The 21,099-nt window shown below is 44.9% G+C and overlaps 1 protein-coding gene across 1 annotated transcript in view; it reads right to left on the reverse strand.

Annotated features, from left to right (window-relative positions):
* The window catches only part of gse1b (Gse1 coiled-coil protein b), a gene marked incomplete at its 5' end in the record, with an annotated part of 58,398 nt that extends 38,105 nt beyond the window's left edge, over window positions 1–20,293 (reverse strand). The window contains one exon of the mRNA XM_079217010.1: window positions 20,257–20,293. Within this exon, the coding sequence (XP_079073136.1) occupies window positions 20,257–20,293 (37 nt within the window). The remainder of the gene's footprint in view (window positions 1–20,256) is intronic.
* Window positions 20,294–21,099: the final 806 nt, after the last annotated feature.

A 21,099-nucleotide genomic window follows, 5' to 3' on the forward strand; every position in this document is an offset into this window, starting at 1 on the left:
ATAGCGTATTAATGACATCAGTGGTAAAGGTGATAGTTCAGACAGAAGATGAAACGCTAATACAACTAGAACACACTCTGAGAGCACATACATCCACGATGACTTAATCTGGATCAAGCCTTTCATTGAAATACACATACTGATTGACAACCATAGGATAAATGCGCATATGCCCTATTATGTCCAGCTGTTCATGTGAAAAACATCATAAGTGCCAAATTCCAGTTTCCAGGGCATTGTTTTTCATTTACATTTCTAATTTGAAACACGGCACCTTTCCAAATAGCCTCTTTGGTAAGTTACTTATGTTATATTATATAATAAATATGTAATATATGTCCAAAAACAATGTCCATAAAAAGTTGAAATGTCTTGTTTGTTGTGGTGTCTTTTAGACTGTGTGTGGTAAAAAAGAAAGATGAGGAAACTCAAACTCCACGTGTAGTGTCAGCAACAAGTGAAGCAACAAGAACAATAGCATCTCCCATTGCCTTCTAGTGTTAACTGGTGAAATGAAATGTGTCCCCTCCCCTCAATTATTTTGAACGTCCCCATATTGTATTTTTCCTGAACCTTGTGCAGATGTGAGCCATTTCAGGTGCTTGAGAGAACAGAGTCTTGTACTACACAAGTCGCAGTGAGATAATAATGGACACCACAATATGCCTCAAATTACAGCACACAGGTATCTCACAGGTATCTTACGTGGCAGACGGATGCCCATGTAATCAATGATCTATTTCTAGCACCAGTCAGTAGCTATTAGACACCAGCAGGGCAGCCTCACTATAAAAACCAGGAGGCTTTAATGCTCTGCTCTTGCAGGTATGGCCAACCTTATCAGGAGCAGCTAAAACACACAACAAGGCTCCTTCTGGCTGCAGATAAACTCAACCAGCAGCATGATGTGTTCAGTAAAGCCTGTTGCTTCACGCTGTGTTTGTAGACCCCGTTTCAAACCGGAGAGGTTTACGCGCGTGATGCGTGTGTGTGCGCGTGCGTCTGTGTGTGTGTGTGTCTGTGTGTGTGTGTGTTCTCCACAGAAGCAGCTGTTGTATGCGCCTGGAGTTCAAGAGAAGTGAAGGAGCGCGTGGGAAGTGATTCAACACGGTCCACCTGCCACGCGCACGTGTGCACACACACACACACACACACACACACACACACACACACACACACACACACAGGATCAGAGCCTTCACCCGAGAGCAGCAAATGGTCACCATGTGTCACTAACGCAGGCACAGAGACACACAGAGAAAATGCCCCATTCATAGACGGACTGCACTGCTCCGAAGCAGCAACCCCGGCCAGACGCTCTCCAATAATTGTAAAAGGAGACTACGAATTACAGACCAAGTAAAGCCAATAATACATAAAGGGCCTACAGTGAACGTAAATGGCTTACTCAGAAACCCTGTGGGCTGTGCTTTACATAATAATCACAACAGCGCACCGGTAACAATGTTACAAGAAGTTAATTTGAGGGGGTGGGGGTCGCCCGCTATTCCTTTCAGTCTTTTAGGCTAATGTCCACAAAAAATTAAAAATAAACACTTAACAAGGCGGTTTATAAACATCAGATAATCCAAAAAACATATTTAATCGCCACCTGAACCCACGGGAGTGGCTCTTTCTTTCTCTTTCAGTAGCACTGCCGCTCTCTTTCTTGTATTTCTCGTCTCTCATTCACACACATGAAAACGCACACACACAAAACACACGCGCGCGCACACCCGCGTGCACACACACAAGGGCTCGGCACCGACCTTCGAAAAAAAAAAAGAAGAAAAAAACTAGCACCCGTTTCCTCGATATCGCAATGACTTCCTCAACATAACCCTCGCCGTAGGCTCGCGCTCGTTCAAACAAACAACCTCCAGCTTGGAGAATATAACTACAGGTTTACACATAATTACTCACCGCAAACAAGTATGGGCTAATCCAGTGTTTAAATTAGTAAAGGTCTCCCTCCGTTAGCGGTAAAAGCGCGGATCCATCCCTCCGTCGAGAACAGAGAGTCTGCACTTTGTTGTCACGCAGGAAGCTCCGACGCCTAGCGTGGCCACGGGGACGGAGCACAGCGCAGCAGAGAGCCGGGGAGAGGAGGAGAGAGGCGGCCGGCTGCTGGGAGCCGGGAGGTGGGGCTTCCGCTCCGGCGGGGGCCGGACAGACAGACAGACACGCAGACAAGCCTGCGGGGGGCGGGGCTAAAGGCACCTGCTCCCCAGCCACGCCTCCAGTCCGCGGGGCTGACCCCGCATTGTCCCCCACTGGGATAAAGAATGTCCCGTCCATCCCCAACCAGGATAGAGAGAGTCACTTCCTGTTCACTTCAAATAAACTGTGACTAACTTATGTCTACAAACTCAATATGATAAATGAAGGGAGACGATCTATTCATCGACTCTTCTTAAACAACAATTAGCCTGCGCTATTTATGTTTTGACAGACCATATTATTGTTTTTGGTTTTATTAATTTGAATATTCTATGTTACCTGTTTTTGATTTATTATTTACATGGATTGTCTTTCTCATGCAATGTCAATCAAAAGCATATTCAATTTGAAATGCAGTGATCTGAACAGTGATTCTATGGTCAATGAGAAGGGATATGAATTAATGAATTGCTAATTAACATATTTACCACGCAAAATACAAAGCAGACAATGACAGTTTTATAAATAAATAAATATATATATATATATATATATATATATATATATATATATATATATATATATATATATATATATATATATATATATCCCTATAGTAACTCCATAAAAACACACAACTGTTACAACTGTTAAATAGTGTCTTTGTCCTCAGTGATATACTTGTTGTTGGCTACATTATTGTAATTGTATTCCTGCAATAATACATCCAAACCAATAACACAAGATCAGTTCTGATACATATCTCCAAATGCATGTGATAAGCTACTAGAGGTCATGTGACTTAATAGTTCATATTATGAAATAGCATACTTTTGGTAGAAACTAAAGCTTTAACCACAGTTTGCAATCACCAACAGATAATAAAGACCCTTTTGTTTTGCTCTTTACTAATATTGCATGGCCATACAGTACATACAGTAGGTTAATAGAAAGAAGAGTAATTGCATCAAGTGTCCACAAGGGGACAGTCACTCACCAAAAGCACAGAGAAGCCTCAGCTGACAACCTCTTCCCCTTTCTGGCTTATCAATGGTTTTACTGTGGATTAGATACCAGAGACTGCACAGGCTGTAAAATCAAAGCCGCACTTGTAAGCAGTAAAGAGAGGGTGTGCTCCCAAAGCCAAAGATGAAAATAAGGATTAAACAGGTGATGGCTGGGGAGGAAGCGGGATGAGGCCCTTTTCACATTGTGCTGTAAATTGCTAATTGCTTGCAATGCATTGGATTAAAATGACGCCTTGCATAAATGATGTGTCTACTGCCTCCGCTCACGTCTTCATGCTCACTGAAGGCCCAGCACAGCATAGAAAAGAAACACTCTCCAGCGCACACAGCGTTCCCCTTTAGGCAGCATGAGTCTTGTATGACTGAATATCGTGTGTGTGCGTGTGTGAAGATGTATTTGTTGAGTTTGTGATTATACCTACGTGTTTTGTCTTTCATCCAAGTGATAGTGTATCCCTCACCTCTACTTGACCTGCGAGAGAGAGAGCAGGTATACGAGGTATCCTGACCAACGATGCAGCACGGAGACCTCAGCCTTTGATCTGCCTGCTGTCTATAGACATGCTACCCCCAGGACAGCTCTCTAGACACCAAGGCAGCCCCCTTCTGTTCAATTAGTCAAATAATCAGTCATTTGGGCATTAAAATTACTTAGTTGGCAATTTTCTTTTGTCAATTAGTCATTTTCCATGGTCTTTTTTTGTATCAGTGATCATTAACGGGTCTTTAGTCATTGCTGGTGATTAGTCATTGCTACTAGGGATAAGTCATTACAAGAAAATAATCGTCACATCTCTAGTATCACAATTATATTCACAAAAATGTTTTGGTCTTCAAGCACCAGATCATTCAGCATTACTATTTTTTTCTCCAATTAAATCAACTACTGAATTTAACAAAGAAATGCTGTGACTATTAGTCGCCTTATAATTTTTAAGTCAAGGTCAATAAGCTTACCAGGTAAAAAACACACAATTGTGTATCAACACGAAGGTTCACAAATACTACGCTCCCTGAACAACTTTCCTCCTCACTGCAAATAACAGTAATGTAGCTTTTATCGCACAATGCAAATTAACGTAAATTGTTTGAAAAAAGCTTGGAAATGCTGAACCAATTACTATTCCTCTCCTCAGCCGCAGGTGCACTACTGGACAACTATGGGAGGCTGCAGGGTATTCTCTTCTCCTCCTCCTCCTGTCCTCTTTCACCAGCCCTCCTTTACCGCCTCCTCCTCTTTTCTTTGATACTAAATTCCCAGCATCCCTCATTGATTTGACTACTTGCCATTTCACATCCTCGTTCCTAACATTGCCTTCTCCCCCATCTCCTTATCTCTGCAGCCTTTACCTCCCTATGCACCACCTCTTCCACGCTCTCTCTCTTTCTCTTTCTCTCTCTCTCTCAGCAGTGGACCTGGCCTTAGGCATCGTTAGCTTAATTTAATAAAGGGGCTTAAGCTTTTGAGAGGCTTTTGAAGGATCTGACTGCTGTTACATTCATTTCAATCTATCAGCCACTAGAGACATAGCCTCGTTGCATGGCTGAGAAGGAAAGTGAAAGTGTGTCTGTCTCTGTGGGTCTATCTGTGTGTGTGTGTGTGTGTGTGTGTGTGTGTGTGTGTGTGTGTGTGTGTGTGTGTGTGTGTGTGTGTGTGTGTGTGTTATTAGCACTATGATGGAATCACACACCTTGTGGACTCACAACTCACTCCAGCTCTACCAAGTAAAATTCTGTCAGTGTATACGTCTTGTGCACGTCTTGATGGTGGAGAGGGGCGTCTGGTGGATGAATTGCCCTGCCCTGTGAAAGCATGCACGCTTTCCTCCCCCACGTCATCTAAAAAGAATGGCTCTTTCACCTCCTTTTTGAACTCCCTCGCTCCTCTCAAAGACAAATAGCACCCCCCCCCCACACACACACACACACACACACACACACACACACCTCCTGCCTCGCCTCTATTATGTGGACGACAAGTGGCAGCGCTTTTAGCCTTCGCCATGGGGATACACACTCAGAGAGATGCTAGTTAGAAAAGACTTCAGCCCCCCTTCTGGCCATCCTGCCTGGGCCCCCTATTTCTCTGTGCCTTCTATCCAGAATATATGCTCGGTTTTGCCACCTACCTTCATCACCCACACAACACCTCAGCAATCCAAGCAAGCATAAAAAAAAACATAAAAGAAAACCAATAGGTCTTGTGTATGTCTGTGCATGTACAAGCATATGTGCTTGTGAGAGTGAGGGCTGCAGGGCATATGCTTTACCTCTGGGGTGTGTGTTCCACATTCTTCCCAGGCAGATATTAAATTAAGGCGATAGAGGTAATTAACATGCAGAGTAGACTTTGAGGAGATTAAATGAGGGTTGCAGAGTAATCTCTTTCATATTTACTTTACATGGCTCTAAATATGCTGCTTATCTGCCCCTCCACTTATTTACATACATATATATGCTTCAACATATGCTGTAGCTCCAAAGCCTTGCTATACAAACAAGTCAAAGCTCACAAAACAGAACAAGAAACTAAAGCTGAGAGAAAAGGAGATGTGAGAGAGAAACATGGGTTAAGACTGGGAGGGAGTAGGTCTGTGGATAGAGCATGCTTGGCTGTGTTCGCTCCTTGCTTTCCTCCTACTATCCAAGCGTCTGTGTATGTGTGTGTGAGCAACAGGGGAGTGTGGTGAGGCCTATTAACAGACGTAGTGGTAATAGGCAGGGGGAGCCAGGATGTGTCTGAGCCACTGACCTGCCCATTAGCTCTCTCCACTCCGCTAAGCCCTCGCATCGATCACCCAGCCACACATAATTGATCTAGAAAACCAGGCACGAGCGCACTACTTAGACATACCCTCCGTCTCTCAATAATACTGTGTGTGTGTTTGAGGGTGAGAGAGAAAGAGAGATGACGTGTGTGTGTGTGTGTGTTGGGGGGTGTGGGGGGTGAGGGGGTGGGGGTGGTAAATAGGTACGTTTGTTTTATTTTTATGAATGTTTGAAAGGCTCCTGGGTCTGAGTGGACACATGCATCCACAGACACCCTTCATTAGACATATAAAAAGGCCAAGGAATTGAGAAGACCGTTATATCATTCTTCCCATTATTCAAATGTATTCCACCTTCCCACCTCTCTGCTGTGACACAATTAACAATGTACACTCCTCTATTAGCCACACTGGCGGCGGCATAATTGTTAGCTGTCAGTGGGAATGTTCAGAGCACATAGACACCCTTAACCCACTCAGCACTTTGCCCAAGTGCATACACACAAACATAGACGAGCACAAAATAGATAAACTCATACTAATATGCTTATACACATACGCACTTGTTCACTCATTTTACCTCCATTCTCATGTTATACTTATACCGCCCTAATTGTAGCAGCAGTTAGTTAAGAGTGTAATTCTTATGGAGAATATCTCAGCTGCAAATTAGAATAAATTGTTCCCTCCTCACTCTCATTGTAGAGATGAAGCCCCACCGCCTGTTCCCTTCAATACACCAGCAGAGAGAGGCACCAGAATAACTACTCTGACAAAGAAAGAAACAAAGATGAAGAGAGGGAATGTGGGATACAATGGCAGGTTACATAAATTACTATGTACTGACATGCTTACTGCAGAATAAGAAAGGGGAAAAGGTGCGGAGAGAAGGAGGGATGAAGGCTACACATAGAGAGTGGGGAAAGGAAAGAGATGGGCCAGTACAGATGGAGACATGCAAACGCATGTCAGTCAGCAGCAGATGTGACTGTTTTTTTGTAAAGAACGGAGGAAAAAAAGAAACCTGTGAGATGAAGGAGGCAAATAGCAAAGAGTTGTTTTTACACATACAAACAACCATAAACACCTGTAAATTTGTGAAAACACATTCTAACACACAGCATGGCAATGACTGCCAATACAGTAAACAAATAAATGAAACAGATGAAACAGCTCTCAGCTCAGAATACTTTATTGTAAACAAGGACTTCGGTGCGTCTCTGAGTTTGAAAGAAGCCTCTGATATCATGTATTCTCAATGTGTCTGCAGTTAAACTTAGCATGGAGGTTCACACAGTGTAAGAGAACCACTGAATTGATGAATAACAGTGGGAGAGTTATCTAAAAATACAAGGACAATCTTTTTCATGAAAAAAATCCAAACATAAAAACCTGGTTCTTTTCCATTATCCCCGCCTTTTTACACACACACTTACTCCTCTTTTCACCCACCCCCACACACGCACATACCCTCAAACAGATGGCACAGGGACGATGATAGCCAAACCAATTATTTATCTAATTATGACTTACCACTTAACAGCATAATCTCCCCCCGCAATTGTATGGTATTAAAATAGGGGTGATTAAGGGGGCTATGCAAATCTAAACAAAATCATTACACTTGCGGTGGAGTTAACAGGGGCAACCCAGCGGCATCCATACTGAACATTCCTAACATCCACATCACCATGTTGTGAAGTACTGTTTCTTTGGTTTGTCTGGCAGATATGTCGACAAATGTACAACATCACACATAGAGTTATACATGTACAGGAAATGGATTGCGGGAGAGGGAGATAGAGAGAGAGAGAGAGAGAGAGAGAGAGAGAGAGAGAGAGAGAGAGAGAGAGAGATGTAGCTGCGGCCTGTGTGAGTTCAAGCTCATGCTAATAGGGTAATTGCATTGATTTCCATTTAGCTGCACTCTCTGATGCTATTTACAGCATTTAGCCCAACAAACAAGGCCTTTCTCTTTTCTCCCAGCTTGCTTTTAACTAGCCGTGACACACTGTCAACCCCTTTTCCTCTACCCTCTGCCCCCCTTCACCCTTTTCACAACTGCCAAAACAGCCAAATACATTATTAGGCCATTAATTGCAGTCACGCTCACACATCCCTCCTGATTCATTCCAGTTTTGCAGTCCATCCCTCCCTCTCCTCCTCTCAGGCCTGTTGGCATGGGCACTGGGCTGCTTTGAAGTGGTCTTGTTTATTCAACCAGCCTGAGATATGTTTGTGGGTGGTGGAGTGAGGGGTGGGAGGGCTTTGTTTTGCCGGACCAAATGTCAAGGCCTTACAACAAGTGTAAAGGCCAAATTATGCTTTTCATTCAAGGTGTTCTGGAAGTTTGGAGGTGCTCCCAACGCAGCTGAGGCGCAGTTCCTCTTAATGTTGTGGCAATATGGGATACGTATGCGATGACTGCAAGAACTGATCATTTGGGCTCCTTTGTATTCTCCTCTCTGTGAATCTGGGGTAGGTAGTGTGTGTTAATAGGGAAGTGTACTTTTCAGTAATGCCAGAACAATTAGAATTGTATTATCTAACTAAGCCTTTATGTGCAGTAATTGTTGCTCTTGGTCAACAAATTCAATAAGAGAATATAAACATGATTTCTTCAGATACAAAAATGATCTATTATGAAACTCACAATATCCCATCAAACTTCTGTCTTGTGTTTTTGTTGTGGTTCTATAAGTGGTTCTATAAGTTAAACCCAATCAGTCTTTAGAAGTCTTCCTTCTTTCACCTCCCCTTCTCACAAGTCTCACAACAGAACACTTTATGAGCGAAAGAGAGCATGAGAAAGAGTGTGGCATGAGCATGCAGTAAACAGTGTGTTGTATTAGTGCTGTATTGATGCAATGGTCACGTCCGGGACAAAGACAGACTGCAATAAGCTCAACATCCCTGCTCTGCACACATCAAGGACTCTGCCGAGACCTGCGAAGTACCATGCCAGTTAAAGAGCAACAGGACATGTGGTAATTCTCTATGTGCGTGTTGAGTGCATACAGTACACTTTGTCATGCCTGTGGTGCATGTGTCTTAACAATGAGACAGGGCATGGGGTCGTTCTGTAAGGATGAGCACAATGTATGGAGGAGTGTTTTGTATGTTCAAGGTGAACATGTGTTCTCTTTGCTATGTTTGCGAAAAGCGTCCTCACACGTGACTCATTTCATTCACATTCAAGGGCTGTGTGGGCGGTAAAGTGGCTTGGTATTAACACCACAGATACACTAGTGTGTGCAAGTGTGCGTGTTATACATACATATCAGTGTAACATATGCAATTTGGGTTTCGTAGTACTGTAGTACCATCAGTGCCCACTTGTTTTAACATCGCCAGTCTCTCCTGTTAATGTAGCAACGTTAGCACCATGCTGTACACAGAGCTCCAAGGTAAATGCATCTGCATTCACAAAAAGGTTTTCATTTTCGCACAAGCAGAGAGAGAGCAATAACGTGCCAAGGATCATCTAACGGATGTGTTATTCAAGTGGTTTAAGAGTTTATTTCTATCACATCCTTTCAGTAGTTTCAGGAGGTGATGGTCAAAGAACTTGAAAAAAACAGTCAAAGACAATTCATTCAGTCTATGGTGGAATATTTTCTACCCTACAATGCAGGCATCTTTAAAATCCAGCAGCCCTCTCTCTCCTGCCTATTTATTAACATGCCTGATAAAAAGCTCTATGGAGATGGTATGTGCCTATTGTGCGTTACAAAGAGATACACTGTGACAACAATCATGCTACAAAGCCAGCTATAACAGTGATTTTACAGGACAAAAATAGGTGTGGTCTCTCTGAATCACTGCAAATTTAAATAAAGATTAGGATACTTTACACACTAGGTATAGCTATGTTTCCCTCTCTATCCCTCCCTCCATTACTTTCTTTCCCCCTGGGGGTTCACACCGCAATAGCAAGCGTCCTACTGTAAGAAGATAAGGGAGGCTAAGGCGCTTCTATCCTCACAGAACACACACACTCGGAGGGATAAGCTAAGGACTAGTCCGGATCCTCGAAACACACAAACACGAAGAAGCAGACGTTACAAAGCAGAAGCTCTCATCTCACCACTAAGCAAGCAGGGGAAGGAGGGAGGGAAGATGAGGAGAGAATGAAAGGATTTAGTCTTCATCTGCGGATGAACATGCCATCTCCTCCTCCCTGTTAGTACGGCCTCCCTTGCTTCTTTTTACCTCTAATTGCCAATTGAGCCCTCTTTTTGAGCCCTTCTTTGTCAGCCTATGCCCTTGAACACCCCCTGTCTTTGGACAACTGGGTTACTGATGACTGATGACATGAAGCATTGTGTAACACTCTTTACATTCCAAAGCAGCATAAGCTATGGCTATGAACATTAGAAACACATTCCTTCAGCCAGGCACACACTTCACACTCCTCCGACACACTTTCCCCGCATGCAGATGGTGTGTGCTTGAAGCCAGCAGGGCAATGCCGTGCATGTCAGTCTGTGTGTGTGTGTGTGTGTGTGTGTGTGTGTGTGTGTGTGTGTGTGTGTGTGTGTGTGTGTGTGTGTGTGTGTGTGTGTGTGTGTGTGTGTGTGTGTGCATGCATGTGCATCTGCAATATGTGAGTAAATGTTTGAGTGTGGTTGTCTGAGTACATGAGTGCTTGAGGTCTCACCTGGGGGATGAGAAATTAACACAAGCAAATTTTACTGCGTTCATTTTCATTTTGCTGGTAACAAGACCATCTGCTAACCATCCTGCTCTACACAGGAAAGAAAAAAAAGAAGTGGGCTAGGCTGCAATCACTCCCACAGTCCATTTCTCTCTCCTCAACCCCCTCCACCCTCTCTACCCAACACGGTGAGGGGCAGAGATAACACCTCAAGGCCATGATGTTGCTGCCAGCCTTTAAACCTCTCCGTCTCCCTCTGCCTTGCTCTCTGTGGTTTTCGTGATGAAAGAGGGGAGGCAGATCAGAGGAAAACATGGCAGCCAAAAGACTTGTATCCACAGCCAGGGCTAAAACCAGAGCAGAGAGTCACTGCCCTTCACTATTCACCAATAGCACAGACTTGTGGAAACCCAGCTATACGAAACACATGCACACTGGCATACATTACAACCAAATATCTTACGTATTTACAAAATATGAAATAGTGTATACTTGCAACGACACAGATAAACTGATCTGTTTGAGTGTGCATGTGTTTGTCTGTGTTAGGATACAGATGGGCTCCAGTGGGCTGTTACAAACCCTCTTTGACAGCGGCTTATTGAGGGCATTGGCCTTTGGCTCTCGCATCTGTCGTTGTTGAGTAGCCAAAACACACAAACACACCGATTAAAAAAAGCTTAAATCTACGCAAAATGCATATTCATACACACATTAAGTTTAGTATATTATATGTGTTCAGTAAAACTATCCCATATCTGTTATAATAACATAAGTCATCTCCTTGCTTCCCACTACACACAGGGAGACTTTCCAGTAAAACACTTGGATTTGTTCGTAGCAAAAAATGACACAAGAAAAGAGAAAGGGAGTGAGAGGAAATCACTGATCTAATTAGCAACTAGTTAGCAGCAAAACAGTTGAGTCCGATTAGGGAGTGTGTTGTTGTGTCGGGAAGGATTTAAATGCTTTCCTGATTATCAATGCTGTTTATTTGCTCTCTGCCAGGAGACACAATTGGTGCATCTAACTGTTAGATTTAGACAAACCGGATGAGCATGAAGCAATTGTTTGCCTTAGACTGAGTTAAATACAAAACTAATTAAAATAAAACTATAAGCCGCACAATCCAATAGCCACCTGACTCAATCTAGGACTCTCTATCCAATGTGTGTGTGTGTGTGTGTGTGTGTGTGTGTGTGTGTGTGTGTGTGTGTGTGTGTGTGTGTGTGTGTGTGTGTTAGATGTTTGGGTGTTGGGGAATGAGCAAGAATGTGTGCTTGCATGTATCACCTGTGTGCGTTCATGTGTGTGTCTCCATTGGAAGAGGGCACAGAAGAGGGCTGTCTGATACATTTAGACTCTTCATTAATATCCAAAATCATCAGAGGTCCGAAACTCTGCTTTAGTACAGCGTACCACAAACACACCCCATCTCTCCCTCTGTTCCCTCCCTTCCCTCTTGGCAGAGTCTCCCCCTGTCGGCAGGTGCACGCTCCGGTGGCAGCCAAAGTGCCAACCTGCCCTCCATATGCCCGCCTCCGCAGTGCCAGCTCACTCCTGCCATTCCCCACCAGGATTCAGCTGGCCGCCCCTCCCCAAATCTGTTCCGGCTCCCCCACAATCATCAGTATCCATCCCTGGCCTTTCTTCTCCCACACACACCCCTGACCTCATCCCTCTTGTGCCAGCTCTTCCTCATCTCTAACAAAGCGGTGGTGCACTTTCGGCATCCCGCTCACATCTACTTGTCTTATCTTTCTGTTTGATTCATCCTCTCCCTTTAGCCCTTTTCTCACCTTACACTCTGCATTCTTCTGACCTTTATCTGCAGTTCCCGCCCTAATAAGCACCCCCCAGTTGTCCAGCCCTTTTTGAGACCTCCCTTGACATGATGCTGAGAGCCCCGAGCAGACACTTACAGAGCCAGGAGCCAGGCCACATCATTCAGCACCGGAGTCTAGGACGTATGATCGATGCATCATCCTTCAACTGGTTGTATTCTGGGATTTATCGGGAAACATGCTCCTAGACCAGTTTTACCGTTAGCAAGTTACTCTCGTCTCTACTGGGCTCAGGGCATCAACACAAAGTGTGAGTGTGCGAGAGGAAGTGTGTTTATGTGTGTCCACTCACTAAGAGACACTGATGTAACCTTGTCTGACCTTTCAGCTCGTACAGTTTTCCCTAAGGGTGTGAAACCAGCCCTATCGAGGCTCTGACACCAAGCAGCCAAATAAACACCAGTAAACACACAAACACAGCACAGCACCCATAGGGCTGGATGTGAGAGAGGAAGAGATATATTATCAAACCCTCTGCCACATTTTTGTTTTGCTTTTTTTTCAGAGAAGGAAAGACAGGCGTCGTTTTTCGAGCACATATTGTACACTCGCATGGACGAACACAGTGTGTGAGATTTATACTCGGCTATAGCCACTGTGCTATTTGTTTTGTGGTCGCTGTAAGGCTTCCATAAACACAGAGTGATGGAGCGGTAATCCTGTGCCCTCTCCTCATTACTCCTCCTCCTGAGGAAGTCATCTGACCGGCCCGGAGCCATCTATTCAGGTCACAGCCATCATCTATCATCCATCATCCAGTCTCTCGCTGTCTCTACATCTCACACTCACTCACTCGCACACACATTGAGTGTGTGATGCTAATTTTAATAGGATGTTTTAGGCCCAGTCACTGATCACTCGCCAAATTTTAAACCACCGTTCGAGAACAACAGACAGTGAAGGAGAGAGAGTAAGTGAGTGAGCTAAGATATGGACAGGGGCAGGGGGGATTGAGAGTGAGAGAGACCTTGCCTCGAGTCATTTCCAGTATTTAACAGGATGTGATGAGCTCTCTCCATTCTCTTAATCTGTCCTCCATGATTCATTTCCATTTCCTGTGTGCCGAAAGGCTGGCAGCTCGGCACCCATCGGCCATACCGAGGCACGCACACACACACACACACACACACACACACACACGCGCGCACACACACACACACACACACACACACACACACACACACACACACACACACACACACAGGTCATTCATTCCTGGTGAGGAAGATAACTGACTACCAAGGACCTGCTAACCCTCTCGGAACAATCCCACCTCCTGCTGAGACCCTGAGGTCATCGGCCGCTCATTCTTAACCCCTCCAACACTCACATATCGAGTATAGAGAAGGCCCCTGGTGACGCAGGTATTTACAATCAGTGTATAAACACAGCAGCACTCTCCGTCAACACTCTCAGGACCCTGGTGTCTGGCCATAGGAGGAGAGAGGGACCCACCAGGCCGAGGGGAAGGCTGCCGAGCATGACTGCGTGCAAACAGAAAGCTGGTGGATGATAATAATTTATGAGGTATGTGAAAATATAATAGCTTTAACAATATCAGAAAGTGATACATGCATGCATGACAGACACATGCTTCACACATTGAACAAAGAGGAGGAGAGGGGATTGAACAAATTGCACTTTCTTTAGTCCTTGTCTTAAGCAAAGGAGTTGCTTTGATGACTAAGCTCTGAATTCCCATCGACTAATGATTGGGAAGCTGCCAGCTTAAAAGGCTGCCCCCATTCACTAAAAAAAATCGTACACTATAATACACATAAACACAGTCTACATAGTTCCAGAGAAGAACACGTGCAGATTCCACATCCCTATCACCATCTTTCTGGATGGTACAGTTTGGGGTTTCCCACTCCTCTTCCTCGTAAATCTTAGCCTCACACATTAATTACCCTGGATAGTGAGAGAGGATTACCCTGCTTCTCCCTCCAACCTCATCTATCTGTTTTGTTGTACTCGTCTCTCTACCCACCATGCATTTAAAAGGGCAGGGAACATTTGAAATCAATGACATTTCCCAGTTTTCAAGTGTGTGTGTGTGTTTGTGTAGACCTAAGTATGTACATGTGTATTAAAAATGTGAGGCCCTGATTGCTCAGCTGAAAACTGAAGCCTGCCGGTCGAGCCAGCAGGTACTCTGCCAGGAAGATAGTGGACAAAATGTAACAGAATCTGTGTTGCCCTGCAGAAGAGTCATTTGGCAACGATATACACTATCTTCTGTCTGTCTATGTATGTGTGTGAGTGTGATGGCATGAACATTAACATACCTTTCTTGAGAACAAATAATAACAATAAAACAAAGACAGTCTCATGTTATTTAGGCTATTAATGAATAAATACAGCCCTCTTCATACCTTTCTATACGTCATTCTCAACATGGATGAAAATGATCAATTTACATAAATCACTGCTTCCTCTGCTTTACTATTGCATCGCTGTATTATCACAAATCAATAACACAAACCACCTCAAAGAGTGCAGTATTACCTCCATGCTTTCCACACCCATTCTTAATGCACTTGGTCATTTTGTTGGTCAGGGGGAAGCTTAAAAACTATTCACCACTCTGGTTTCTACAACTGCTACTCATCTGACGAAAAATAATACTAACAACGTGTAGTGATGTGGATCCTTGGTGTGTGTGTGTGTGTGTGTGTGTGTGTGTGTGTGTGTGTGTGTGTGTGTGAGTGAGTGAACCCAAAGCCATCAGATGCAGGCAGGGTTTAATTAGGATTCTCTGTCGTCTAATTTGATTAGCGGAGGCAGAAGAAGATGAAGGTAATTAGAGCTAGACTATTTCTGCTGCTGGAATAATGTTCCAGGAGAAAGGTGACAACACACACACACACACACACACGTTCAACCACAAAATGCAAGTGAGCCCATATACTCATCGCGCATTCCAAATGGGGTTCATATAAGTTTAACGGGAAAGAGCAGAGGTGAGTGTCCGTCATGATAGCCAAGTGTCTGACAAGCACTGTGAGTGTGAGACACAAGACCTGCCAACTGATATCCCGGCACTCAGCTGTGAAGAAACCGTTTCTCATCCCATTGCTGCCCATATGTGTACATTGTCCACAGACACACAGCAGCAGAACAAACAAACCTACAGACAACACAATGCACTACGCAAACAGCACTGCATCTCCCTGGTGCCATACTGACAAGACTACCAGAGGGAACTGAAAGGGAGGAAGAGAGCTGACTGCAGTCCATAAATCATAGTTGTATGCTACTGTGATACCAGCCAAGCCCCCATTAGCCCCTGCACCTGTTAGCTCACAGAATGTCTGTTGGAATAGTGTCTCGCTGAGTATGTTTTTTTATTTTTATTTTGTGTGTGCAGGTGTGTGTGTGTGTGTGTGTGTGTGTGTGTGTGTGTGTGTGTGTGTGTGTGTGTGTCTGCGTGTGTTCTAAAGCAAGAGAAACAAATGTCCTGACGGACATAATATATATCCCAGTATTTCTGGGAGTTTGATTAGAAGAGTGTTACCACTCTCACACATGAGAGTGATATCGATCCTCTCATCTTCCTCTCCGCAAGGAAGCAGAAACACGCACATCCTAAACTGAACTATTCCTCTCAGTATGTGTGTGTGTGTGTGTGTGTGTGTGTGTGTGTGTGTGTGTGTGTATTTCTGGAACTGTTGGTGGTGGTGGCTTATATCCAGAGAGGAGCCGAGGCCACAGGTGTGTAGGGTGTTTAACTGCCCCGGGTTTACGAGGAGGCTAACAGGGCAGCCGGTGAAATGAGCCACCGCCAACCTTTACGGTCATGACCGGGGCAGTGCCACCTGCGGACTGGCGTGGAACAGATGCCACACGGAGAACGGGTCAGAGCTTTTATAGCAAGGGCAGAGCAAGATAGAGTGCGAGAGAGAAAGGGTGAGGGAGCTAGTAGTCCATCATTGTGACTGCTTTCCTGCCGCTACTGCCATCTAATGACAGAGCTGTCAGAGCACATGGAGTGGGAGGAATGGAGGGATGGAAGGGCCGAAGAGCAGAGGGGGAGTAACAGATAAATGGATGCAATGATAGAGTGAACTGGGGGATAAAAGCACTGAGGGAGGAGGAGAAAGATAGAGACCGATGACACACGAGTAGATGATAGCATGAAGAGAGTAGTAGACGCAGCCGGGAGATTTGAAAGAATTGATCGAAGGAGATGGCTTCAGCTCGGAACGGAGAGAAGGAAGGAGAAGGAAAGATAATGTAGTTAATAGGATATAATGATTACACTACTACACTGACACCCTTCTGACACAGTATGGACTTCTCTGCTGGCTTCATGAGTGACCTCCCTTGGCTAAGGTTACCAGTGTGTGATGGCTCTGCTGCAAACACACACAAGTAAACACAAAATGTGCACATTTATAAAAATAAAAAGCTCTCCCCGCACACACCAACACTTCTCCCTAAATCAGAGTGCTCCGTAATCACCAGTGATTAGTCCACACTTTGATCAAGGGCTCCTCACCCAGCATTGCTCGCACACTTATTGATTACACTGGTGTGTGTGTGTGTGTGTGTGTGTGTGTGTGTGTGTGTGTGTGTGTGTGTGTGTGTCTGTGCGAGAAGAAAGTGTTTTTGTCCATGTCACTGTGTTCCCTGAGAATTGATTTTCAGAGAGAGCCAGGGAGACATGGAAGAGAGAAGACCACAGCCACAGCCATCATACTGGTTAGTTATGTGCTATTTTTGCTTCTCTCTCTGTATAATGTAAAGTTAGTTACCCATTTATCTCAATTTGTCCTGTATGCAGTCCTGACTAGTGGACTGGATTACAAATCAGTTGTCTGAGCTCGTCAGTATCTGCAATATGCTGTCCTGTCATAACAATACAGCCCTTGTTGCTCTATAACCTTACTTCCTCTTTTTCCACGTTTTTTTTGTTGGCATTCCTCTGCCTCTCTGCCTGTCCATCCCACTTTCTCTCCTCTTCTTCCTTTTTCTCACTGCTTTACCCCAAGGCTATAAGCACAGACAGTGTTTTGGGGTAAATAATAACAGCAGAGTATGATCCCGTTGATCTGAGTAGTCAACTTCCGCACACGCACTCGCACGCACACACACACACACACACACACACACACACACACACACACACACACACACACACACACACACACACACACACACACAGAGTAAGAGATATAAAACAAGTTTTCTTCTTTGAAATCAGCTTGGAGAACAAAGGCGGGAAGTAAAGAGAAAGATAAATAGAAAGCGGAAGGATACAGGTGTAGGACTGAGGTAGACAAGAGGATGACAAGAAGATCAAGAACAGTGCACTCAGTAGAGTGCAGATCTCCATCAGGTGTGTCTCCCTCTCCCCTCCCACAGTAAGAAGACTTGAATCCCACTCAACTTCCTTGTCATATTTGAGCCTGACTGTGGCCTGAACACACACACACACACACACACACACACACACACACACACACACACACACACACACACACACACACACACACACACACACACACACACACACTCCCGAGGCCAATGCCTGGCAGAGATCATGAAAGCAGGAGTAGTGTACAAGGGAAAAGGCATATGGAGAAGGATTGACCATGCTCCATTATAAAGTGGTTGCTCTCTTGCTCTGCTCCACCTCGGCTGTGATGTAAATGCAACCCAAGTTCAAGTACTTCTCCTTTCCACCTCTATCTCTGCCTCCCTCCCTGTTGTTCTCTCTTTTTTCCCTTTTTTCTCTGCTCTCTCTGCTCTCACACACACACACCCTCCCAACCAATTCCCCATTATTTAACCCAACCTTTTTTGTTGTCAAATAATCACAGAGAACTAGCATGTGTCTGACATGGTTTCCAAGGCAACGTCGGTTAAGACGGAAAGGCAGGCAGGGGCTCATTCAGTGGCTGAATGAAAGGGGTGGAAGAGAAGAAGCAACCCACAGTGCTGAACACACACAGACCTCACCAGCCTTTGCCACTGTCACAACCCAGACCCTCTATGTGACTCCAATCCGCTTGGGTCTCACGCTGTGGCCCAGGTTGGTTTGGGAGGTTTCGGGGTCTAATGGGGGGGGGGGGGGTCAAATGAGTGAAGAGGAATAAGACGAAAAGGAGGAGGAGGAGGGAGATGAAGGAGATGGATGGGTGATTGAGGGGAGTCAGAGAATCAGAAATAGAAAACCCAGAGGAGACAGAGGACATAGAGGAGGTGAAAGCCAGCAACTGAATCCCTCTTTTCTCTTATCGCTCTTCATCCTTCCTATTTCCGCTCTAATTTCCTTTTTGTATCACTCCCTCGATCTCCTTGTTTGATCCAACCATCCCTGCCACTGTGGTCAGAAGCTCATGCTAGCAACCTTTGAAAGCAGGCCACTATCTGCTAATAATGTACAACTGCTAAATTTGGGATGTGTTGTGCTTCTAGGATACCTGCAGTGTGACAATGTATATGAAAAGAAGCGCATAATGCACAGTAAAAAAAATCATATATCACACATATGTAAAATCAGAGGAACCTTTTCAATTGAAGTGCATAAGTGTAAAGGACTGTATGCCAGTGCTGTTGGGTAATACTCTAGGCAAAGGGCAGCAAAAAAAAAATCTAAATATCCATAAATAATCTCAAATGATGGTGGAGGAGGACAGGTAATGTTGAGTTGAAACAGGCAAGTGAAGAGGTCTGTTAAAACAGGCCACAGGGTTGTAGAGTAAAATGTGAGGGCCAAAACTAAAGCGGCGTTGGTTATGGTCTAACTACACACTCTACCTGCTGACTAAAGCACATCAATAATATATTTCTGCTAAGTGTCAGTGAAGTGTACCCACTTCCGTTGTAGGGAGACAACAGTCACACAATAATAAAAATGCACATTAAGAGGAAGAGTACCGTTTACAGATTTATATTACACAATTAAACGGACTAACAACAATGTGAGTGAAACAGCCGACACTGCACACATTGTACACAGCATATTGCATATATTTCTGTGTAATTCACAGATGTGTACGTGCCCACTGCATGTTAAACAACCAGCCAGGAAAACATTCATATATTTATGAACAAATACAGAATATGGTAGAATGAGAGAGAAAAATATTGCCTTTCTTAAGTTCCCTTCTCTTTCATTCTCCCTCTCTACCGCTGTCTATCCTCTCTCACTGCCCTCTCTTGGCTGTCCTCTCCACAATCAGTGCCCAGTGAGCCGTGAAACGCACTTAAGTGCCGACCGGCGAGAACCTCACGCCGCCTTAGCACTCACTCTTTCTCACACACACACAGACACACACATACACAAAACCACAAGCATGCACGTGTGCATGCATGTGCTCACAATTACTGACAAAGACACAAAGACACACAGATCCACACATTGACAATAAACAGATAGAACATACAAAACCGCAAATTTGCTTCTCTCCCCTACTCGCAGTGTGGTTGTGTTGAATAAAACGCGCACTGCCACTTAGTGTCCTGGTTACCTGCTGACTTCCATGCTGATAAAGGGCTGAGAGCTTAGCGAAACAGAGTGAGAGCTGTTGTCACACAGCATTAACATCCTTGGATCTCAGGTTCCAACATCAGGACCAGCAACACAAAGACAAGCGTCTCCTCAGATGCACTCCAGAGCTAACCTCAAACCTCTCATGCACTTTTTCAGAGCATACACACACATAAAGTAGGACACACATACACTGTCGATACCACTGTGCATATATACACAATAGATTTGCAACCATACATGCATAAAAAAAGCACAATCATGAAAATGGCCACATCACACATATTTTCCAATAGCTTACCTGGCAAGTAGTAAAGTGGTGCTTTAAGTCCAAACATGGTTACTGTTTAAGTGTCATGAAGAGAGAGTAACTGGTTTCAAACGTGCAGGCAGTTGTCCTGTCCCGGATGACTGAGCTAGAGAGGGGCTTTGCCCTCGCAGCCACCCAGAAATGAGGCTCTGTGTGAGGGGAGGCTGTGCTGGGACTCAGCCTGTCATCCCCGCTCTCTGGTCCTCGCTAACCAAGCGTGAGGCTGGGACCGCCCAGCCAGCTAGGACACACGCATACACAAACACACAGACAGTCACACAGATACACTCAGACAGAGAGGTGCAAGGGTCAACCCCTGAGCACGCCCCCACTCTCGACCCCCTCGCTCTTGTCCGTGATCCCCCGGGCAAAGGGTCACACACTCGCTGTCGGTTTCCAAGCAGCAGCAGCAGCAGGAAACACGCTTTCTCCAGCTCTTTCTTACATGCACACACACAAACACACACCAATGGAGTTGGGACAGCCGGAGAACGATGTAAAAGCTAGCGGTCCACTGCCAAGAAGAGGTGAAAAGCGGCAGTAGGGCGGATACAATACAGGCTGGATAAATCCTGCAGGAGAGAGCGATGACTGGGACTGTCTTTTGTCCCTCTATCCAAGAAAGATGATCAGAGGAAAGACGGCTCTGCTTCCTCCGCTACTGCTGCCACTCTCTCTCTTTCTCATTTTCTCACCCTCCCTTTTTTTCCTCCCTCTCTTTCACTGCTGATACGGCGCGAAGGAGGTGGAGGAGAGGAGGAGAAAGGAGCGCAGAGGGAAATACCAGCCAGTGCTGATGCTTCACCCGAGGAGGAGAGTGGTCACAGTTCAATT

Source organism: Taurulus bubalis (genome assembly GCF_910589615.1).
Source record: "Taurulus bubalis genome assembly, chromosome: 4".
Lineage (NCBI taxonomy): Eukaryota > Metazoa > Chordata > Actinopteri > Perciformes > Cottidae > Taurulus > Taurulus bubalis.